A 22,445-nucleotide genomic window follows, 5' to 3' on the forward strand; every position below is an offset into this window, starting at 1 on the left:
AAAGCAGAAGAGAGTAACTGACTATCCATTTTATCTGATCAACTTTACAAACAATATTAATATCAAGATGTTTGCAGGACTTTATTTAAAAAACGCATTTCCATGCTCAACGAATGAGTTAAGGCATTTCAATATTAATTGTATAGTTTTACGTTGATTTTATATTATATTAGCATATTAAGTCTTATTTCAGATAATAATAAACTCGTAAGGGCATTTTTTTTGTTAACATAAAATAATATATTTGATATGTTCAATAACCTTTGCTAAAAGCACTATGTTTCTATTTAACTTTTTGTATCCATTGTGTGTGAGACATGCTTTATCTATTTCGATGATATAAAATATCTTTATATTTGTGTAGTGCTGGCAAAAGTCTGGTTTGGACATAAAATGATTTTATACAAAAAAAATCCGAAAGATTTTCAAATATTATCTTATAAATTATTACTATTGAAAAAAATATCAAGCATAGTGTTAATATACTTTTATTATATAATATTAATTTTACTTTAATATATTTAATTTATACATTTAAAAATTACTTGAAATTTTCATCCTTGAATATATACAAATCCATTTCAATTACTTTAAATAACCTAACCACTTCAGATTCAAAGTCGGAATTGGAATTGCAAATGTAAAAGCATCGCTTTCATTAACTATCGAAATAAATTTATCTCGGATTCGATGTATCAATTTACAACACTTAAAAGCAATTAGTGGTCAAGGGTGAAGCTAGATTTAGTAATTGATTTAAAAGGTAGTTTTTCAACTAAAATATATTTAACATCTGCTTCGTATTTAACTGTAATTTAGTTGTAATTAAACGTATAATTTTATTCACATTCAGAGTAGCTTGTTATAGAACAAATATTTCCAACAAAGAATATTCTGAAAATAAGGATACAAGATTACTAAAAAAAAGTGAAAGACCATCCATTGTTACTAATGAACTCATTTAAATCGTTTTTCTATGCGTTTAATTAACAATGAACTTTATGAAGAATATTACTGAAAAACATTTTTTGTAAATCGAGTAAATGAGGGAAGGCATAAGACATATTATATATTAAATAATTTTAAGTCTCTCTTTCAAACTTGAGAGGTGTCATCAACTGCTTAGTAAGTAGTGAGACAGCAAACTAAAATAAAATATGTACATCAGCGACATTTTGGGTTTTCGATGTTTTTTATTGCTCGAGAAATAATAATTCTCATTTTTACTTCTTGATTTTCCAGATTTTTTTTGAGAAATTAATGAACAAAATAAGTAATGTGATTTTAGAAAGTCGTGAAAAGTTTGCTAATAATGGATCTTCCATTAGTAGTCTCGATTGTGTCACTTTATAAATTTAGGTTATCAATGATAAAAGTATTTACAGCGATCGGATCAAATGAAGAGCGTTTGGTCGCAATATTCCTTGCGACGGAGGTCTATCCTTATCTCGTAAGGCGATTTCATGGCTGGCTAGCCACTTTGATGTACTATGTGTGAATAGGACTTATATGTGGGGCTCTGACACGTAAATACACGACAAGCTTATATTTATTGACCCTGCCTTCCCTTTGCGGCCCTCTTTCGTTTAACAAATGCTACGAAAAAAATATTCAAGTCGTTCCTTTTTATTGAGACGAAACGTGCTTTCGATTTGCTCGACTGTTACGTTAAAATACTTTTTACAATTTTATAAAACAATAATAATCATTGCCATAGGTAAAATACAGTTCAGAATTTATTAATTTAAGCACTAGTAATACTTGTATTAAAATATATCAATATAATGTAAATCATGTTATGTGATATAATGTATGTAGGGCTGTACTTTCTCATCAAGTTATTATTATTATATTAAAATAGTAAATTTAATCCTTTAGGATACATATTATATTTTGTTATATGTAAAGCACTCATGATTAAAGGGTAGTGAATTACACTATCAAAATGCTGAACATTTCCAAGTATTAAATATTTAAATTACCTATATAAATAATATGCAATATATCCTGCCGTTTCTAGATATAACTATGGTACAAGTTGAAAGTATGGTACGCTCTTGGCGGAGCTATTAGTTTTATCTTGAATCAAATAGTAATTTTCCGTAATAATACTCTCGAGGCAAGGAATTAAGTTTTTATGTCCGGAGCGCAAAATTAATCAACCCTAAGGGCCGTTGCGAAGATTGCGATTTAATATTTGATATAAAAAATATTGGACAGTGTGTGATCAATGGTTATCTTAACGTAATTACAAGTTAGCGTTAAAGTTTCACGCCACGTCATTCCTTAATCACTTTGGCGTCGGTCCCCGAGGAAGTGGCCGATTTAACCGGATCTTCGTCAATCCTGCAGACACTTATAAAACTGTAATGAAATATCAGGTATCTTAGAAACATAGAGGAGACGGAGAAGAAGAAAAAAAGCTGACGATTCGCTCCGACAGAGGATAAAGCCGACTAAGATAAAACGGAAGGGTCGGTTTCCATGTCAGATTGGATAGGTAGGTTTGGGGCAGCACTGGAACATATTGATCAAAGTGTCACTATATCGGGACAAACAGTCAATATAATAAGATCGTTTAAAAGCAATGATCTTGATTTACCTTGACATAAAAAACGCATCTCTTTAAACTGAGAAAACGACAACTCACCCCTTTCATATTCTTTTAATCTAACATTAGATACAACTTGAATAAGTGTTTTAAAGGCTCGCTTGTTAACTAATAAAAAGCTTCTTGCCTTTTTTTTCAATATTATATATATGAAATTTTGTTGATAATGAAAATAAACTATTTCTAAATAAATTCGATAACAAAATCGTTTTATTATAAATTAATGAATCGACTTTCATATAACTTTGACCTGTAGTTAAAGTATAGTTTATTTCATAAATAGATTTGTTAAATTATATGCACAATATGCTGTCTAAAGAAGAAAGATAGGCAATCTTTTTTTTTATTAAATGTTTTAAATCGAATTTAATAAAAATATATTATATATAATAACACATCTTTATAATCATAGATTATTGAATAACGAGTCGGTAAACATTATTAAGCTCAAATATCGTTTTCCTTTTACGAATATTCTCTTTGAGTGTTCATAAAGTACACAGACTCTCGTAAATGCTTATCCTACGTGAATAAATGCAAATATTGTGTTATTTTCAATATCTAAAGAGTGAATTTCTTCAGTAAATATCCTGACGTTAAAATAATAAATACTGTCTCACATATACAAAATAGTCAATGCGCCATTTGCTTACAATGCTAATGGATAAACAAATTTTAGCTCTAGCTAATGGATTGTTAAAAATAATAAATATCTTTCACTTTTTAAAATTAACCGACAAATAAATCTTATAATAATAAACATATTTTTCGTAATATTATATTAATTAGCGAGTCCCTATTTTGTATATATGTACAATGCAGAAACCTTTGCGTAAAAGCAAACAAAAATGTAGTAAAATCCTTATTCAAGCGTGCTTATTATAACAAGCGGCAATTTCGCACAAGGATTATTTTTACATAAAATATAAAGTATACGTACATATATTAACATCTATATTTGATTATGCGATTTGTATATAATTATTTTTCTTCCTTTTTTAAAAATATATTTTCGGTTAGGTTCAGATTTGCATTGTAGTAATAAATAATTTGCCTATTTACTATAATACATATCAAAAATATATGTAGTATATTTTATTATCATATCGAAGCCTTTCAGAATAAAGCTTAGAAAATTATTAAAATTTTAACAATTATATCACAATATTTATTTTATATAACTTGAAAATATTTTCGAGCAGTTGAATGATATTTATAATAAATAATAGCTTACATTATTAGTTATTTACTTTTTTACTCATTAGAAGAGCATACAAAATTTTATAAATTATATTTAAATGTTTGACTAAATTTCATTATTATGTCCTTAGATTATATTTTTTTATTAAAATATAATCTGTCTATTTGCACAATAATCAATTCTATTTCTATTCTTTCTCTACAACTTCTTTCAAGAAGTAGGCATTTAAGAAAGAAAAAATAAAATTAACATGTGTGAAGTCTCCCCCTGGAGGCTTCCTTAAAATAATTAACGTAAAAATTAGATTAGTAGTGTCTATCTTTCAGGATAGATACTTAGAATTTTGTTATTAAGAAAAAAAAAACTTTTTGTAGAGTTGTCCAGAGTGTCACACTTTGTTAAAAGCCTGAGTTAAGAAATATTTGTTATTTTTAGCCTTCACTGATATTGCCAACATTGTTTTTAAGACACTGATAAAAATAACCTTGTGAAGCTTATAATTTTAGCTACATTGTAGTAAAAAACAGATAATATACATAAATAATAATATATTTTTATCACCATGTATATTATAGTATAATATATATATTTTATTATGAGTAATGTTAAAAGTTTCATTGTTGAGTCGCCTTTTTTATTATAAAATTAAGCATCTGCCTGTGCCTTGCTATCTCGAGCCCTCAGAGTTGTTAAAATTGGATATTTATATTTCTCCTAAATAAAAATATTATTTTATTAATTATTAAAATTATTAGAACATTAAATCAATCTCGCAGATTGAGACAGAATTATTATCTATCAAATTATAAAAATAATAATGGAATTCATAGCTTAGATTCGCAATCTATAAACTAAATACCAAATTCAACTATTCCTATGTAATTGTGGCTTATTTCTTACAAAACTTCAAGCCCGATGAATCTTTATCGTTTTCATTCAGCGGAAAATAGTCCTGCGAAACGTTTCAGCGATTTTGCACAGAATCCGTAATCTAATACCCGTTATTAACCTAGTTGTTGCGGGAGAATTGCATAAATTACAGTCGCTCTTTTCAACGCCGGTCGGTTTAAACGTTTCCCAATAAAAAGGCAATATGAAACAAGATTAATGGCGTCGAAACCGGACGGGGGTGATTTATTATTTCGAGCCGGTACTTTCGGTTATTTAATTACCTCTTACTAGAGGAGTGGGAGGTACTGCTCAATTAAACGTTCGATGTATAAAAAAGTCCTTTTCGTCATTTTTTATCTCTATTGGGTAATGGGCGCAGAAACGGAGGTATTATATTAATTATTATATTATTGCAAAGTATAATAATTATGCACTTTTTCTAAAAGGCTAGATTAACATATGCAGAATTTTTGTAAGAAAATTTAAAGCTGATATTTGAAAAATACTACTCAAAAGAATGAGAGAAAATCACTTTATACAGCCAAATAAATAGGTACATTTAAACATGTCTGCTATTAAAAAAAAATCGTAGCTAATTTCGTGTAACATACACTTTGTACAAAACTCAGTATGAATACACACAATGTGTTATGTAATAATAAAATAAAAAAAACATAATGAATCGTTTTTTGTATATTTTATGATAAAAGTGTTAAAAGAGCAATAAATTTGAGTTTTCAGAAAAAAATTACAATGTGTAAAAAACTTACCTATTAAAAAAATAAAACAAACAGACAAATATAAATATATAGTGCTACTTAAAATTAAGTTTACGTTTCTACAATTATTCTTGAAGATGAACATATTTATTATTATTCACCGCGTAAAGCTGTTACGTAAACGTGTATCTCGCGGGATAACGAAATGTAATGTTAAATAAAAATATATATGCGTATATGAAATGCGAGGATCTTCGGTATTAAGAGTACGTAGACGAATAATTGGAACGTGAATTGGAGTTAGGATAAAGTCAACACAACGGAAATGCTCCAGAAAACGGAAACTTAAGCGGCAACCAAATTTAATATTTTACCCAAATTATATACGATACAATATACACTTTTGGTTCATACCTACATTCGTTGTGTAAATGAATGATCGTTTTTATTTTATTTTATTACTTTCCTACTTTGGTGAATAACGACAGAAACGGGGATCGTAATTAAAATTAATGTAAGAAAATTTATTGCCAGCGCAAAAATAATTTAGCCCGAGGCGTAAAAGAAGCGCGCTTGTATAAAATATGAATCCAATTAGTTTACAGGTTGGAAATTTTCCACATTAATCCCGATACGCGGACATCAGTAGAGAAATTTCTCGCGAGGATTCTTTCCACGGAAATTGTATTACACAAGTTCTATGACAAAGGAGGGTTATTCAATTTCACGAAACGAAAAGTTTCATAATATTATTACGGCGTGCGATGATATTGCTTATTTAAATACAACAATGCGACTGCCTACTGTTTTCTTTTGGCACAGAGTGAACCTAAATAACTAGAAGTGATTTTTAAATGCTAATACCTAAAATAATATAGTACAATTCAAATGTTTGCTGCCATTGCGACCCTTAGACCGACATTTAAATAAAGAGCGCGCTTACCACAAAAAATCAAATCTTTATATAAAATTATAATATTCTAATCAGACCCATCTTAACATATTTCTGTCCGGTGTAGAGTAGAGTAGCACTATTAATACTATTTTTTCTGAAGTACAAGACATCCAAAAAAAGCTATAATAGTTTTTTAATAACAACAATCGAAAACCATTGTCATTTTCATATTAAAAATACTATAAAAATAATACGCGTAAATACACTATTCCACTAATCTTATGTATCGGAGACTACGACAAAAACAAACCTAAATTTAAATAAAAGATTCAATTGCTTATTGATTGATTGATTTTATGAACAATGTTAAAAAATGTTATTTTTGATTCAGAATTGGTAAAAAAGAGAAAAGGTGCAAGTCTTATATTAAACGATATATTAATCAAGAAATTAGTTTCATTGATTATGTTTAGAAATACAAGTAAAAACATATTGCGTAACTTTATCATTAACTTAGATAGTATCTATATATTTACCAATTAAATTGGTAATAATCTATTTAAATAATTCATTTCAATGGGAAAATTGATTTGCAATTTATTTAATTTGTGACATATAAATATATTTTTTTTGAAGTTTAATATAAATAAATATTTGCACTGATATTTTTTTACTGTCTCATCACTTAACAAGTTACCTATATCGACAGAAATAAAATTCATGAGAAAATATTATGTTTTTTTTTGTGCGAGCTATACGTTTCCATTAGATTAACTGTAAAACGTATCGCATAAAAGTTTACTACCGTTTTTATGAAAAAGGCCTTGGAAGTCATTGGCAAAAGTAGTTGTATATAATATAAAATATTAATAAGTTCAATGCAATAATTCGTTATCTATGCTACAATTTTTTAATAAGATAAATTAAACAGTTTATTTATATTTACTTTTATAATATAATATATAGTAATAATTTTTATTTCATATTACAAATATCAGTATAAACTTGACCTATTTTTCCTGCCTCGCACATGCACCGTTAATCAGTATTTATTTCGGAGGTTTCATATATCTTTTGTATTAATGCATTTGAGAATAAAAAGTATATATGAAAATAAGTATCTTATTTCTTGAAAGCAGTTTTTACTAACATATAACAAATATTGTAAATATGTACTGAGCTTATAGAATAGAATGATAAACTAGATTTTAGTTTAGTTGCTCAAATAAAACAGTAGATAAATCTGCTTTCAATAGAATTTGAAGCGTGTACTAAAATATGAAAAGACACGATTATAAATTTTCACAACAAAACAATAAATTTATGTACATTACTCTCGTATTATATTCTGGTTTATTTTGATCTTATTATGAGCACGATAACTTTGCGTCGAGAAAAACTTTGCACTTTAACAAGATTAGGTTTCATATTTCGTCTTAGAAGTTTCGGGTTCAAAATTTGCATATCAACGCCGTTTTATTATACACTTTGTAATTCAAGTGAAAAAAGAAAATAGGCGTGTATATTATATTATAAGATACATATTATAAAAGAACGATGGCAGCCATTGTTGCGAGCGATCGAGTTTTTCGTCGTGGTAGCATCGATCCGAATCCTATAAAAAGCAGGCAGTAAGGAGCTTAAAAAGCCTTCGGTTCGTAGTCTCAAGCTAGTTGTATGGCCATCGCTTGAACTACGGGGAAATAAAGGAAACATTAAGCTCGACGAATAAAACAAGTGGCAAGTTACTAGAACTAAACTTGCCTCTAACAACCATCGCCCGAGTACCAAGATCCTGGAGTAATTCCGAGAAAGTAATTGGAACTTTTGTAATGACGCAAAATAATGCAGGGAACGGTTTCAGCACGTACGTATGCAGCAGTACGTAGAGGTATGTTTGCATCTAGAATCCGGGAACACTACAATTAGAATGCTTCAATCGCAGATGTAGACTTCCTAGCTCGTTGTATTAAAACTTGAGTTTCTCGACACATATTTTACGGGCGACGCAACAAATAATGGGTTTCTGAGTAGTTTAAAAAGTTATTTTAAATAATACAGTGAACGGCTTGAGTTGTTGTAATAGTTTAGTTTGTAAAAACAGAAAATATAAAATTAAATAAAATTTGGTATAACTTACTAAGCAGTATTAATTATTTTATTTTTTTTATACTAATTTAATTTAGATTATATTGCTTTTTACAGACTACAAGGACAATAATATTGTTAAGTCCGGTGCAATCAGAGAAATGAAGTAATGGTAAAATTTTGTCCTTTTTATATATAATAAATCACCTGATTAAACCAATGAAATAAAAAAAAATATTTTCATATGATTTTTTTAATAATGCCAAGTGGCTAGTTATTTATGGAACAGGTACTGCTAATTTGGCTATCATAAGCTTTTGAAATGTAAAACGTGCTCATAAATGCATTTTTGTGAATAAGTTAAAAAATAAATAAACTAGGACTATAAATATATTATAAAATAATTTTGATATTTTTTGCACTTAATATACGTTCACAAAGAATTAAATATATTATTCATTCATTTACGTATCATGTGTCACACGCTACATAAAAACCACATTCCAAAAATCTAGTGATCTGATGATTTAAATATAACTAAAACATAAACATAACCATTTTCTAATGGTATTTGAATATTAAAAGTACTTCTATATACTTCATGTATATTGCGAAACGTAATAAACATCGCCGTAAAAAATCAAAATTACTTCTCCATCATTTTCACGTTCGCCGATTGCCGCCCCAATATAACTGCCTAATTTAAAATTGATTGATATTTTATTACGATTCGCTCCCAATTCAAAATTGCTATTTCTGTAAAGTATACATCATACGATTCGAAATCAATATATAATTACCGCTGTGTTCGTACTACATAAATACACACAGCATCTGTCCGATACGGTAAAAAAGGTTCCAACTAATCACAGAATCGCTCTTCTTCAATACGTCCGTAAATTTTCAATTCAAAGTGAATTTTTTTAACATAACGACTTCCTGCCGAAATTCCAAACGTTCCGGATCCGTTTAGGACCTTTCCCGTATTTCACTGACCTCTATCCCGAAACCGTTACTTTTTACTGCTAGTCCTCGAAAACCGCTCGAATCTTTAGCGGTCGTGCGAAATCTTGACAAATTTATTTATATATCCCGCCCGTTGAATATTATCGCAGATATATTTTTAAACGCAGCTAATACCGGCTTTATGACACATTAAACCGAAAAAATGTGCGCTTATCTCTCATAAGCATTCGCATAAAAGCGATTTAGAGCAAAAGCCAACAATGCGTTGGGCTTCGATATGAATTATATTTAAAACATACAAGGAAACATATATGCTATTTACGATAAAATTATAAAGAGAAAATATTATTAATAAAAACAAGTTTGATTCGAGAACGCTTTCTTGATAGTTTGTGTGATTTTAATCCAGCTTTTGACCCCAATACGCCTGAGGGATTCAAATAGAAATTGAGAAAGTTTCTGAATGTCGGTTTGCTACTCCGTTTTGTTTTGTTAATGTTTTTTTGTCTTGATTAAAGTTAATAGTTTCTTATACAATTAGAAAGTAACTAAACTATGTGCTAAAAATAAACTATTAATTGAATTATTTATATAAACCGTTTCGGCTTAATACGCATTTATTGAAATTATTTTTATATTCATAGCAGTGATGCTTGAAACACATAAGGCGTATTAATCTACTTGCGAAAAATATTTTTCATAAATCCAATAGAAAATGGTACTACTTTGTATTTGGCGACGAAAAAAATAATCGTATTTTATAAGCTTTATGCACCCAAATGTATTTGAAAAGTAAATAAAAAAAATATTTTCCTTAAGAAAATGGGTTATTTTTACAACGATTTTATTTTTAATACGATGCTATTTTCAACTTTTTCTTTTTAAATATTCGTATAAAAACATCATACTCATTTTTTTAAGGTGCAAAAATGTATAATATGTTTTAAAGAGGGTAAATATTAAATTATTATTAACGCTAAAGTAGTAAAGTTACATACCTTTACTACTTTAGCGTTAAATAATTGAAATAACTTTTGCTTTATGTATAAAATGTATTTCATTTGCAATCGTTTTACGTATTTTTTTCTGTCGATAAAGATTATTTCAGAGAAATGGAATTAATATATATTACACAGGCTGCAAAAAATGTCTGATAATAAAGATCTGAAGAAAGACGTTATAGATTCGTCGACAAGAAATAATATATTGTAATATAATTTAAAAGCAAGACTTTGAAGGAGTTTTTGTGCCAATCTCTAAATATGTATGTCTCCAAGAATATGAGAAACAACAACATAACGACATATATATAAATGTGTGATATAATCAAAGCAAAATCCAGAAAAGTTTTACGAATTAGTAAAATTATTAATGAAATGGTTTTTTATGTATCTGTGGTTAACCATTTTAATTCGCCCTTAATAAATTCAAAAGTGATATTGCTTTTGTAGGGGATGCAAACATGAATTGAATAGTTTTTAAAAGTGGAGAGCATAAGCAGCTATTGTCAATATATAAACACAAAAGGTTTTAAAAAATATTTTTAATATAAAAGAATATTCAAATTAATTAGATGTTTAATTTATAAAAAAGAATAACTATAATATTAAGAGAAGTACTTTGCTAAGATGGATGAACTAAATTAAAATTTAAAAATTATGTGACATTTTGAGGGTAGTAAAAATGGTCGTAAAATCAGATAGAAAATTATTTTTTTCAACTCACGTTTTTTTTCTAAATATATAGTATGTCGTTATCCACGATCACAAACACAGATTTATGAGTTGTTTTTTTTATTACAATCAATACATTCGTACACCTACGATAAAAAATATATTTCAGATATTTTTCATCATATTTTTTCCCATAGACCCTTCCAGTACATAACTACAACTACGAATCCACTCTACGAGTGATCAAAAGCGGTCGCGTTATTGCCGGTTAACACGTCACACTTTTACGGCGCCGTTTCGCAAATCATTTTCCATTCCGACCCGTAAATCGACCCGACACCGAAAGTGTCCCCCAAAAAAATACACGGACCCATGCTAGACATTTCCAAATTTCACCGGGCGATCTATAAATACAATATATATTTTTTTCGCATGTTTACACACTGAGCCGTTTGTTTACATTACGCGAAGTTTATGTCCCATCGCCGGATGGAGCGGGGAAAATTCGATACCACCGCCTGATTTCGAAACGGTGCAGATTTATTGGGGTAACCCCGACCACCTAATTTATGGACTCGGCTAGAGAGAGGAAGCTCCGGGAAACTATTTATTCGGCGTCGCGACGCTGCGGCCTCGGATGTTCCGGGGTGCGTGCGCACTATCGCCGACGCCGCGAAAAAGTTTTTCGAATGAAAAGTTTCCGAGTAAACAAATCTCAGCACAAAACATAATATGTATAATTCATATTTAATTATAGAACTATTTGGAGTTGCTGTCCAGAAAATAAAATATTTCTAAACTACAAAACAAATATTACGTTACAGATCAACTCGTTACTTATAATAAAATAACATAAAATACAGTAAAATTGTTGTGTATGAAAATACTGTTTTTAACATTTTATTTCAAATAGGAATCAGGTATTTGTTTTTTTTTAAATTATTTCATGTATTTTAATGACACTTTTTAATTCAGATTACCATTTTATAATTTAATTAAAATCGTCATTTACTAAGCAAAAAAGTTCAGAGTTTGATGCAATGAATTGTCACAATTTCTTAATTGACAGGCTTGTGTGATTTTATATAATATATCACATAGAAGAGATCAGTAAATTGGTACTATAAATCATGACATATTTTAATTAGTGTAACATACCATTTTTTTGCTGTTTCTATTTAAGATAAAATAATAATATTAGCACAAGCAGGCCTATCATTAAATTTCATTTAATAATCTAATACTATTTTTTTACTGGGACATTTAAAGAAATCTGCGATTTCTAAATATATTGTCCACTGCAAGAGTCTCGAAAGAGAGATGAAATAATTACGGCTGAGATAAACGTATAAATGCGTTATTTAAGAAACAACAATATTTTTATTCTTTTAAAATAATAAAAAACTACACATCGCCAGACACCATTATTTTTGTTAAAAAGGAGTTGTTAGAATTTTATTCTACATAAAACGTTTAATTTATAAATTTTCATATCGTCAAAAAAGAGTTATATATTATGAAGTTAATCAAAAAGGAACCAAACTTTTTCTAAAAACTACTGCCTTTTATTTATTTACTCGATAATCGTAAAAATAATATCACATATTAAAGTAATTAATGTGAACCTAAAAAATATGTATTACTTATGCCAAGTTATAATATATATACAAGACAACAATAAAAATGAAATTATTATTTTTAATATAAATTTACCACTAAAAAAACTATAATTATATTTCTACAATTAATACTGCAGTAGCCACAATAAAATATGTGTGAAAATTTGATGAGATATGTGTGTAGTTGATTTTAATAATGGACCAAGTATTATATACTTCTGGTTTTGGGATAAATCGACTTTTGTGTTTCAAAACATATTTTAGTAAATATTTATTGCTCTCATGATCCACGTTTATAAAAGTTATTATGAAAATGTGTTTTTTAATTGTTGTTCTTAAAAGCCACATTATTTATATTTAATATTTTGTAACAATAGTAATATTTTTTTGTAATGTAATATTTATTGTATAAGTTTTAAATATAAAAACTATATTTATGACAAATATAAATGGAAATATTAATTAAAATATAATATTTTTTTAACTATTAAATAGTCAGTAATATTTATAATATTACATAAGAGTTAATAGGAATTTAATGAAAAATATATGTGCAAATACTTATTTATAATAATAATTTGTATATTATATATTTAAATAAAAAATAATATATTGAGCAATGCTGTATTTGCAGTGTTGCGTTAAATTAATTTACTGTGAATTAAAGTACTGAAAAGTGCATTTTAAATAAGTGTTACTAACTAGTTAAAAATTACTATGCTCATGAATTGAAAATAAAATTATTTTCTATTAAACATAAATAAATAAAAAATGAAATTTTCTATTGCACAGATACTAAAAAAGTGTATATTTGGTATTTTAATTAACCTATCAAACCCTACTTTATTATGTATCATATATTTTATTCCAAGAATATAAAACCACGAGGTAATAATAAAAACTAAGAAATTGTAAGCTAAAATTTTCTATACAGAATTTATTCTCTCAAGCTTACTATATAAAATATTAAAAACATGTCACAATTTTTTCAGATTGTTGACTGTATAAATAAAAATTAAAATCATATTAATTTTTATTTATTTATTTTCTATTTTACCATTGCGACGACTATGGCGCGCAAGCACCTGATTGAGCGATATATTCAGAAAGAGATACGTCACTATAAACTGTTTTCCACCCTTTTAGGTACCACCCTGGACCGTTCCCCACATCCGCATTGCACTCTTTTCGCCCTTTTGTGTGAGGTCAGGATGTACCTATTGTTCTCTCTTCGCGGTAACGATTGATAACCCCCAAGCTTTTGTTTCCCACAGATAATGCTTAGCTATTGCCTGAGAGAGTTTTTTACATATATTTTTATTAAAAAAAGCATGTGTACTTACAGACTCTATAGACTTTTCCAGGCGGAAGATCTCCTCCTGCAAGAGATGCAGAGTGCCCGTTTTGCCGCGGTGTCTCGCGAAAGCGGCGGCGCAAGCACTATGAATGCTGTTCACCCAATTTTCCAACTCCACCTGAGAAAATATGTTATTTGAGTACTTATATAATGTCATATTACATGTTTATTAATTTTATGGAAAAATGTATTGCTTGTTTGGTAGTCGGCAGTTGGTTCTGCCTGCGTGTAAGCAAATATTTGTATGTAGTTGCGTTTGACGTGTTCATACGTTTTTTTATAAGCAAACATGAATGTATAGAGTTTTTACCATTTGTAGCTAAAAATATTTGCTCAATTGTCTATTATAAACGTTTGTTATAAATAACACATGTTGCTTAGTAATGATTTTTGTTTAATAATCAATAATTTTCAAATTATGTTACTAAAAAACTAACAATATGATTTGTAATAAAACGTTATGTAACATATAAGATTAGTACTTAAATAATTATTCATACTATTTTAATCTAATGCTCGCAGAAATATTTTAATTTTATTTTTTAATCGTTAAAAATATGTTTCCATGATAAATTAAAATATATAAATATAATACTTGAACCAATGACTTATAAACAAACAATATTTGTGGATGTGATGTCTGTTTCAGCCCCTTTATTTTCCTCAATTGACGAAATAATGGATAAAGGAAAAACTACATGTTATTTAGTTGTGTGTTGCATCATTGTATACTATTTATTGTGATAACGCAAAATAATCATATTATGTTGCTCAAGAACGTAATTCAGATTACGATTTTGGATCTAGCTTATTTAAAGACAGGAAAGTGTTTATTCTTATATATTCTAACGATTTTTCAGCTTCAAGATTTACATTCTTGTCTTTGCAATAAAAATAAATAAGTCACTCAATATGACATAAAATGTTTTAAGATGCTTTTCTCATGTCAATTTGATGTCCCAAAGCACATATATAAGCTGACAGGTAAACGTAATTAAAAAAAAAAACATCGTCATTTAGCAAGAACAAATAACTTGAAAGTTAGTTTATTTGTATAAAGTAAGTATCGAAAATTTAAGAAATAACTAACTTGCCTATATACAACTGAGCTAACTGATAATTTTTATTCAATGTCTGTTGTTTAAAATGCATTTAAAAATGATGTAAAATTGTTTTATTTAAAGGGGCCGATTTTACTCAATCGAAAACGAGACATGATTGGAATAAAAGTGTTCTTTACTTTTCTTGTAATTTGCAGACATACTTTTTTTAATTTTTTTGGGCCTCGATGCAATACGGTGTTGACAAAATATTAACATTTTAACTTTAAAAATAAGCCTTTTAAAAGACGTATATCTGCTGATGATAAAAATATTAAATATCATTGTCGAAGAAAAATCACAAAAAAAACTGTTCGGAAACTTGTCGCATACTTATAAGTTTCTCTCAAAACCGTTTAACGGCATCTGGGTGACATAGGAAAGTTTAAAACAATATACAAATGTGTACCACATCAACTAACTGAAAGGTATACATAGAAACGTTATTATATGTATATGTTCTATTATTATTGATCGTTGGTTTCTTAAATTAAGCGAGAGTTTTTATTTAATATGATATATTTGTTATTTATGTTTTTCATTCTAATCAAAAAATTTCAATATTTAGATATAAATTAATAACTCAAAAGATAATGTAAAATGTCTGATTTTGACTCTAGACGTCACAATTATGTATTTCATAATATAGGTATGTAATGTATATCTATTATTATAAACATAACTGTCGTACAGCGACAGATAAAAATTAGTCTCACGTCACTTCGAAATATTAATTAACGCTGAAATTTCAACCACAACAATTTCGCCAAACAGTTGTAAAGGGATGATAAACGAGCGTACCGACGTGAGAAGGATTTGCCACGCCGCTCTGTATAACAACAGTATGCTTTATTACGGTCAGCAAGGGTTAAAATTTAATTTACATTTTGATACGGCTGGTCTCGATAAGTGTTAATTACCTGACAAGGAGCTTGAAAGAGGTACGCGTCTCCAAAGGCGGTGCTGAGGCAGAATATATAGTCCCTCTTCGGATGTTCCGGTATCGGTTGCATGATGGCTCCGTCGACGATGATGAGATGCTTCGGAGCAGCTTCCACAGAACGACCCTCCCGGGAATCGCAAGGGTAGAACAGAAGGGTTGTTCCTTTCAAGCATACCCAATATCCTTTCCAGCCGCGCTTGCGGGCCAGTTCGATCTGATGTTTCTTTCGCAGCAGCCATTTCTTCACGCTCAGGAAACTGTGGAAGATATGAAATAATAAAATTAGATATATGGTTATGTTTTTTTGTGAGTTTATCTCATATATATATAAATGGATTTAAATTATTTATATAACAGTCGACTTTAAAAAATGATGAATTTAATGATACTATATTATTTATTTATTAAAATTAAGATTTTTTAGATGTATCTACTTATCATGTGTCTTATGTGGTTTTTACAGAATGTTTATAGAATTTTATATTGTAAATTACCTAAATTAAAATGGTATGCCGATGATTTTAAATAAATTTTAATAAATTAGTTGTATTAAAAAATTATCATGTAGTTTTTTTAATAATATTTTTATTGATTTATTTCAATCTAAAACACTTTATTTTAATTAGAATATTCTATTATCGGTCTAATGAACTGTAAATATTTATTATTTTATTTATTGCAGATTTTCTGTTGCAACATCACAAGCAACATTACTAAGTAAATAATGAGACATCAAAATCAAAGTCTGTATAATATATCTATTAGCGACTACTAAGTTTATTACCTAAGCAGCTTTGCATAGGAGAGATATAAATTATATACTCATTATAATTATTTGTATTTATTCTGTTCTTACAAATATATTTTAATATTTGACTTTATATCGTACAATATTTTTAGTCTCCTGTCTTCGCGTATTGCAGTAGCACGCAATCGGTCGTCAGCACGTCATTGTGCATCTTAAATTTTAACTTAAAAGTTAAAAGTTGAACTAGAAATACCAGTCAGAAGTTCTTGTGACGTTACACAAATATACAGACGCATGTAATTCTATTTTATTTTTAGAGCCTACATATAATATATGTCACTATGTACGACCTAGCTCTATTTTCTTTTATTTTTTTATCACAAAATTCATCCCCGATATTAACAAATCTAGGAAAGCTTTTTCTGTGATGATAGTTAAAATTAAAATTATATAATAAACATTGATTTCGATCATCCAGATACGATAAAAAGTAAAACTTATAGTTCTGATCTTTAAAGTATTAGACATTGACTCATAGTCCTGTTAAATATCAGCTTTAATTATGCAATAGCAGCAAACTCTTTTGTCCTTTATTTCGTAATATGTTTTGTTAATTTAAGCTCAAAGTCCAGATGTACCTCTTTTGTGCGATTTAATTATCAGAGACCATATTTTATGCACATCTCAATCTCCGGGTCTTTTCTAGAAGGTGAGCATAATTGAGTCTCAGATTTTTGCAGCGCTTTTCCCGGTAATTACGTTGATTGTAATTGTTGCAGCGTAACGAGAAATTACGTAGGGAGGTTTCGCTTCGTTCATGCCCTCGAGCCATCGCAAAAATAACCAACCTTTTTCGCTAACCCCCTTAATTACCAATTAAGTTTTACAAGCTTGGAAGACCCGCGGAATTCGAAGAAAGTATACACAGAGAAAGAGAGAGCGAGAGAGATAGTTGTATGAAATATTTTTTTATAAAAATATAAATATTATGCAAAAGCACGACCGTCATATTCTTTTATTACAGAGACATATTACCACTAAATTGTCAGATAATGGTTGTTCATTTGCATGGAAATAATTTGGCAGAATTTCAAGTGTGCTTGTAATATAACAATAACATTTTGTTTAGATAAATATTGTATGAGTGTCCATGTAAACAAGAGTAAGTAAGATTAAAAAATAAATATTAATTTAAGCAAAAGTAGCATATTTGAAAAGTTAATCTAGAAGGCAAAAAATATATTTTTTATACTCAGCTTGCAAAACTTTAATTTCAAGTTAGAAAAAATATAAATTTATCTTAGCTTTGTATCAATAGATCCATTTAAAAAAAAATTTAGTCGCCTGGACAGTTCTCACTTATGCAACACCTAATTATTAACATCAGAGAATATTCATTATAAATGTTGCAGATGTAAATGATATTTAACTATCACAATTACATAAAGTGTAGGAATTATATGTCGTGGAACACTTTAATATAACTTTTAAAGGCATATATTTATAACACTGAGCTATACTTTTTTTCACAGATAAGTACTGATTAAAATATATAATACATGTCAATACCGGCAACTTAATGTTTCTATTTGATTTTAATTCATCAAAAAATCAATCATATAAGTACATTTTTTAAATCATTACATATTCAAAAGAAGAACTGACGTTTAATAACAATGGAGAATTTGATTTATTCTTTATTTGTTGCGGGCAATTGTTAACAAAGGGTAACAAAAGGTATTGAGAGTATCATCTCTTTTGAGATAAAAGAGAGAACCCTTTTCATTGTACTTCATCACTTTTTTTACTTTAATTTTAGTCTTAAATATTTCTAATCTACGAATGTACTTAAATATAAATTGATGCCTTTAGAATGTGTGACATTTAATTAGCTGCTTTGATTCATTAGTGTTAAATAAAATCTGTAGCGTAAAAACGGTACTGCAGTATTGTTTGTCATTCATATTCGATAAAAGATAATGTATAAATCAAATGTGATGCGAATGTGATTTGTTTTTCCGTCAGAGCACAAAGATAAGATTTGTGCTTTGTTTTCGTCACATTTGATTGGATGTAGCATTATGATATTAACACAACATCTGTGCTGATATTTTTGCTTATGTCTCTTATTTGTGATATAAATCATGTTTGGCGTTAATCCATTACATATTGTAAACTGCCGCGAACCCTTTGCTTATGATATGTTGTTTCATATATTTTAAACAAAGACCAGGATGATTCGTTAAAAATTCGTATTGTATTTTTCAACCCGGCCCCAGGATCATAAATGAAATATTTATTTTTCATAAAACAACCCTTGACCTAATATAATAATAAGTACTGAGACGTCTCTGGAGGCGACACTATAAATTAAGGCTACAATGAAAAACTCATTAGTGTGAAGCTTCAAAGGATGACAATTTTAATATCACGGTATATATAAGCATTATTTTAATTAAAATATAATAACGTAGTTTCATTATTGTGCTATATTATCTAAAGGTATCGATACTATATAATATTTAAACGTCGATTAAATATGTGACGTGAAAAAAATGCTTTACATTTTTTTTAATATAATAATTGTATTAAGTTTTTTTCTCATTCTCAAATAATGTATCCGTCTTATATGTATCAAGTTGCTAATAATACTAAATACTTTAAATAAATAATAAAAACAGTGAAGCTTCTTTTTATCTGTATCTCTTATATGCGGTTTATATTTAATACAATTTTTTAATAGTAATTTTTTTATTTATTTCTCTTTTTGTTATCGTAAAATTAAAATGTTTATTTTGCAGTTCTTAATTGCTTGTCTTTGTATTATCATAATCACTGGGTCAATACGGCTCTATTTACTAAATAAAACACTATTAGTAAAAGATATGTACTATATAAAGCAGAAGGGTTTTGATTTTTAAATTTTATTCATTTTTGACAATGCATCAAAAACTGCATTTGTGTTTCTACCATAATTATTCAGCCATTTGATAAAAGCATAATTGAAAAAAAATAAGAGGAGCACATATAGATAACTAAAACTAAGGCATTAACACTAACTGACTTTTGAAAACATTTTCTATTTTATACTGCTTAAATCATGTTTTAAATAAGACCACAAACCCTGGATGTCAATGAAACCATCAGAGCATCAAAAATATCAGCATAAATCATTAGTTTGGCGAATAAAATTGTTAACAAAAGTTCTGATAATTATAGCCTAAATTATATCGAAGAATTACTTTCAGCTATAGACTTAATTTATTAATGTAACTTTAGATATCGGCAACGAACCAAAAAACGATAATAAAGCAAAAGAGAATTAAGTACCTTTTACTGCACATATAATTCTAGACTAAAAATAGATGCCATTTAATGATATACCACGAATCTTAATGAAATCAAAATATTAAAAAAAACGACCACTGACTAATCGCTTTTTGCCCCACTGAAAAAGCTGAAATGACGTACCCGGTCTGAAGCAAACTTATAAATTATGATTTAAAATACTGGTGTATATAAAATTAGCACTGGCCTGTCATTCTTAATCATAGATTTGTTTCCCTTTTTATGTGTAGGAGTCACGTTCATAATTTGTCATACATCAGAAAAAACACTTTTTTTTCATTGAACGGTTAAATTAAATAATAAAAATATGCTATAAGATCTCGCAATTATTTATGAATTTTTTTACTATTTTTTCAGATTTTTTCAGACTTTCCTAAAATTATACGGAAGGGAAAATTTTTTTATGACAATAAAATTATGAACAGGGTAAATATGAAAACATTGCGTCATTGGTTTAAATCTTGATAAAGTGACATTTACCATGATAAGGGAATAAAAATATTAAAATATATTATTTACCTTTTTTTAAAAAACTGTTACCAAAAAATTTGACTATCGACAAAAAATACTTTTAGAACAGCCTTTTACAATTACAATACAATGCATTGTGATTGTAAAATACTGTTTTAAAAGTATTATAATTAATCCCAAAATGAAATGCTTCATAAATATTTTCTAGGCACTGTATTCTCATTTTCTGAATAGCTCTTTTATATAGCATATATTATATTATAAAAGTAAGCATAATAGAAATTCACCAAATGTCGACCGTTTGCTCGATAGTTATTGGCACATATTAATGCGATGGCGCACTCGTCAACGGATCGATGCTTCTTCTAATACAACTGTTTGTTAAAGAAGCCGAGGGAGATCAAGTGCCCTTAGTGTTCTTGGAACAAATTAGATTATTGGAGTGAAAACGATTCTCGGGCTCGAGGGCCAAACGTTTCGTAGCGCAAGCGCCTTCGCCATGGTAAATATGTACCCGGTTAATGTAGGCACCCCCCGGGCGTCCGTGCACTCTACGCGCTAGTTTCGTTAAACGAAATATGAAAAAAAAGCGTTCACTTCGAAGCTTTTAACTTAATGTTATTAAAAGGCAGAATAGTGCCAACTCATTTTTTTAGGCAAGTACTAAAAATATATATCGTTCCAAACAATCGTTTTTATCATCTAGTAACGATTGATATGTAATATAAACTATTTAATAATAAAGTTCACAATAATTTTCTCTACATAATTTGATTATAATTGGAAAATAGGAGCTACGTTGTTTTGCTAAATAATTAATGATTTAGCTAAAGTTGAAAGAGCTAATAAAATATATACTGTCCTTTTATCTTTATTTTAACAAATATTTTTTTGGATAAAACCTCACTGTGATTTATAAACGCTGACGACACAGAATTTTTAAATATGGTTCATATAAGTCTTAAAGCAATTTAAATTTAATTATAAAAAAAATTGAGAATAGAAATATGGGTATAATTCACAAAAAAAATTTCAAAGACAACCAAAAACAACTATAAACGATTTTTAAAAGTAGCAGATAATATTTCAGTGATGCTCTGTGTTTCTTTTAACCAACGTATTACTAAGAGCCGCGTGATCAAAACCAAGTATAGTGAAACTTCGACTGACGAGCATAATTCATTCTGGAAGTTTTATATTAAAATTATTAATACAAAATACACCTTAAACTATTTTAATTTATTATTTATTCATATTGAAATCACTGTTGTCTACCATAACTTATAGCTGGCACTGTTACTGTCCTACTCGAGTGGTGCTTTTTTTCAAAAAATTGCACTATTTCCAACATTTTACAAATATCTCTGATCTCATTTAAAGTAAGGGTTTTCACTGCCTCTTTCTTCTCCTCCTCCTCTGATAAAATCTTATTTATTTTTGGTGGTCGGCTCATGGCCATGTTCCTCCATCAACTTTTGAATAGCGTCCTCATTCACCTCCAGTCCCATGTTTTTCCATAAGGTGGCAATTTCATAGACAATTGTCAGTTCCCGTTAATGAGCAAGTAGGTCACAGTTTTCTAACCCCAATCCATGCTTTATTGATGATCATGTGGCAGCTCACAACGTAAAAAATCAAAAAAAAATGCGTCGTGCTGCTTAATACCAATTTGTGCGAAATGTTTATGAAGAAATCCAAATCAGTCTAATTTTATCCTTTGAATAATATAACACCTGACTTTTTCTCCACCCTTTTATTTTTTATGCCATTCAAGGTTGCGTCCATATTAATATTCTTTCAGCGTTTCTAAGACTG

The 22,445-nt window shown here is 28.4% G+C and overlaps 1 protein-coding gene across 2 annotated transcripts in view; it reads right to left on the reverse strand.

Annotated features, from left to right (window-relative positions):
* The window catches only part of sif (guanine nucleotide exchange factor still life), a 257,972-nt gene that overhangs the window by 47,826 nt on the left and 187,701 nt on the right, over nucleotides 1–22,445 (reverse strand). For both annotated transcript variants that reach the window (XM_088184510.1, XM_088184509.1), the window contains 2 exons: nucleotides 16,041–16,320; nucleotides 14,007–14,138 (listed from right to left, as the gene is read on the reverse strand). In XM_088184510.1, the coding sequence (XP_088040636.1) occupies nucleotides 14,007–14,138; nucleotides 16,041–16,320 (412 nt within the window). The remainder of the gene's footprint in view (nucleotides 1–14,006; nucleotides 14,139–16,040; nucleotides 16,321–22,445) is intronic.

Source organism: Plectrocnemia conspersa, unplaced genomic scaffold (genome assembly GCF_051122295.1).
Source record: "Plectrocnemia conspersa isolate PC_06_02 unplaced genomic scaffold, ASM5112229v1 ptg000004l, whole genome shotgun sequence".
NCBI lineage: Eukaryota > Metazoa > Arthropoda > Insecta > Trichoptera > Polycentropodidae > Plectrocnemia > Plectrocnemia conspersa.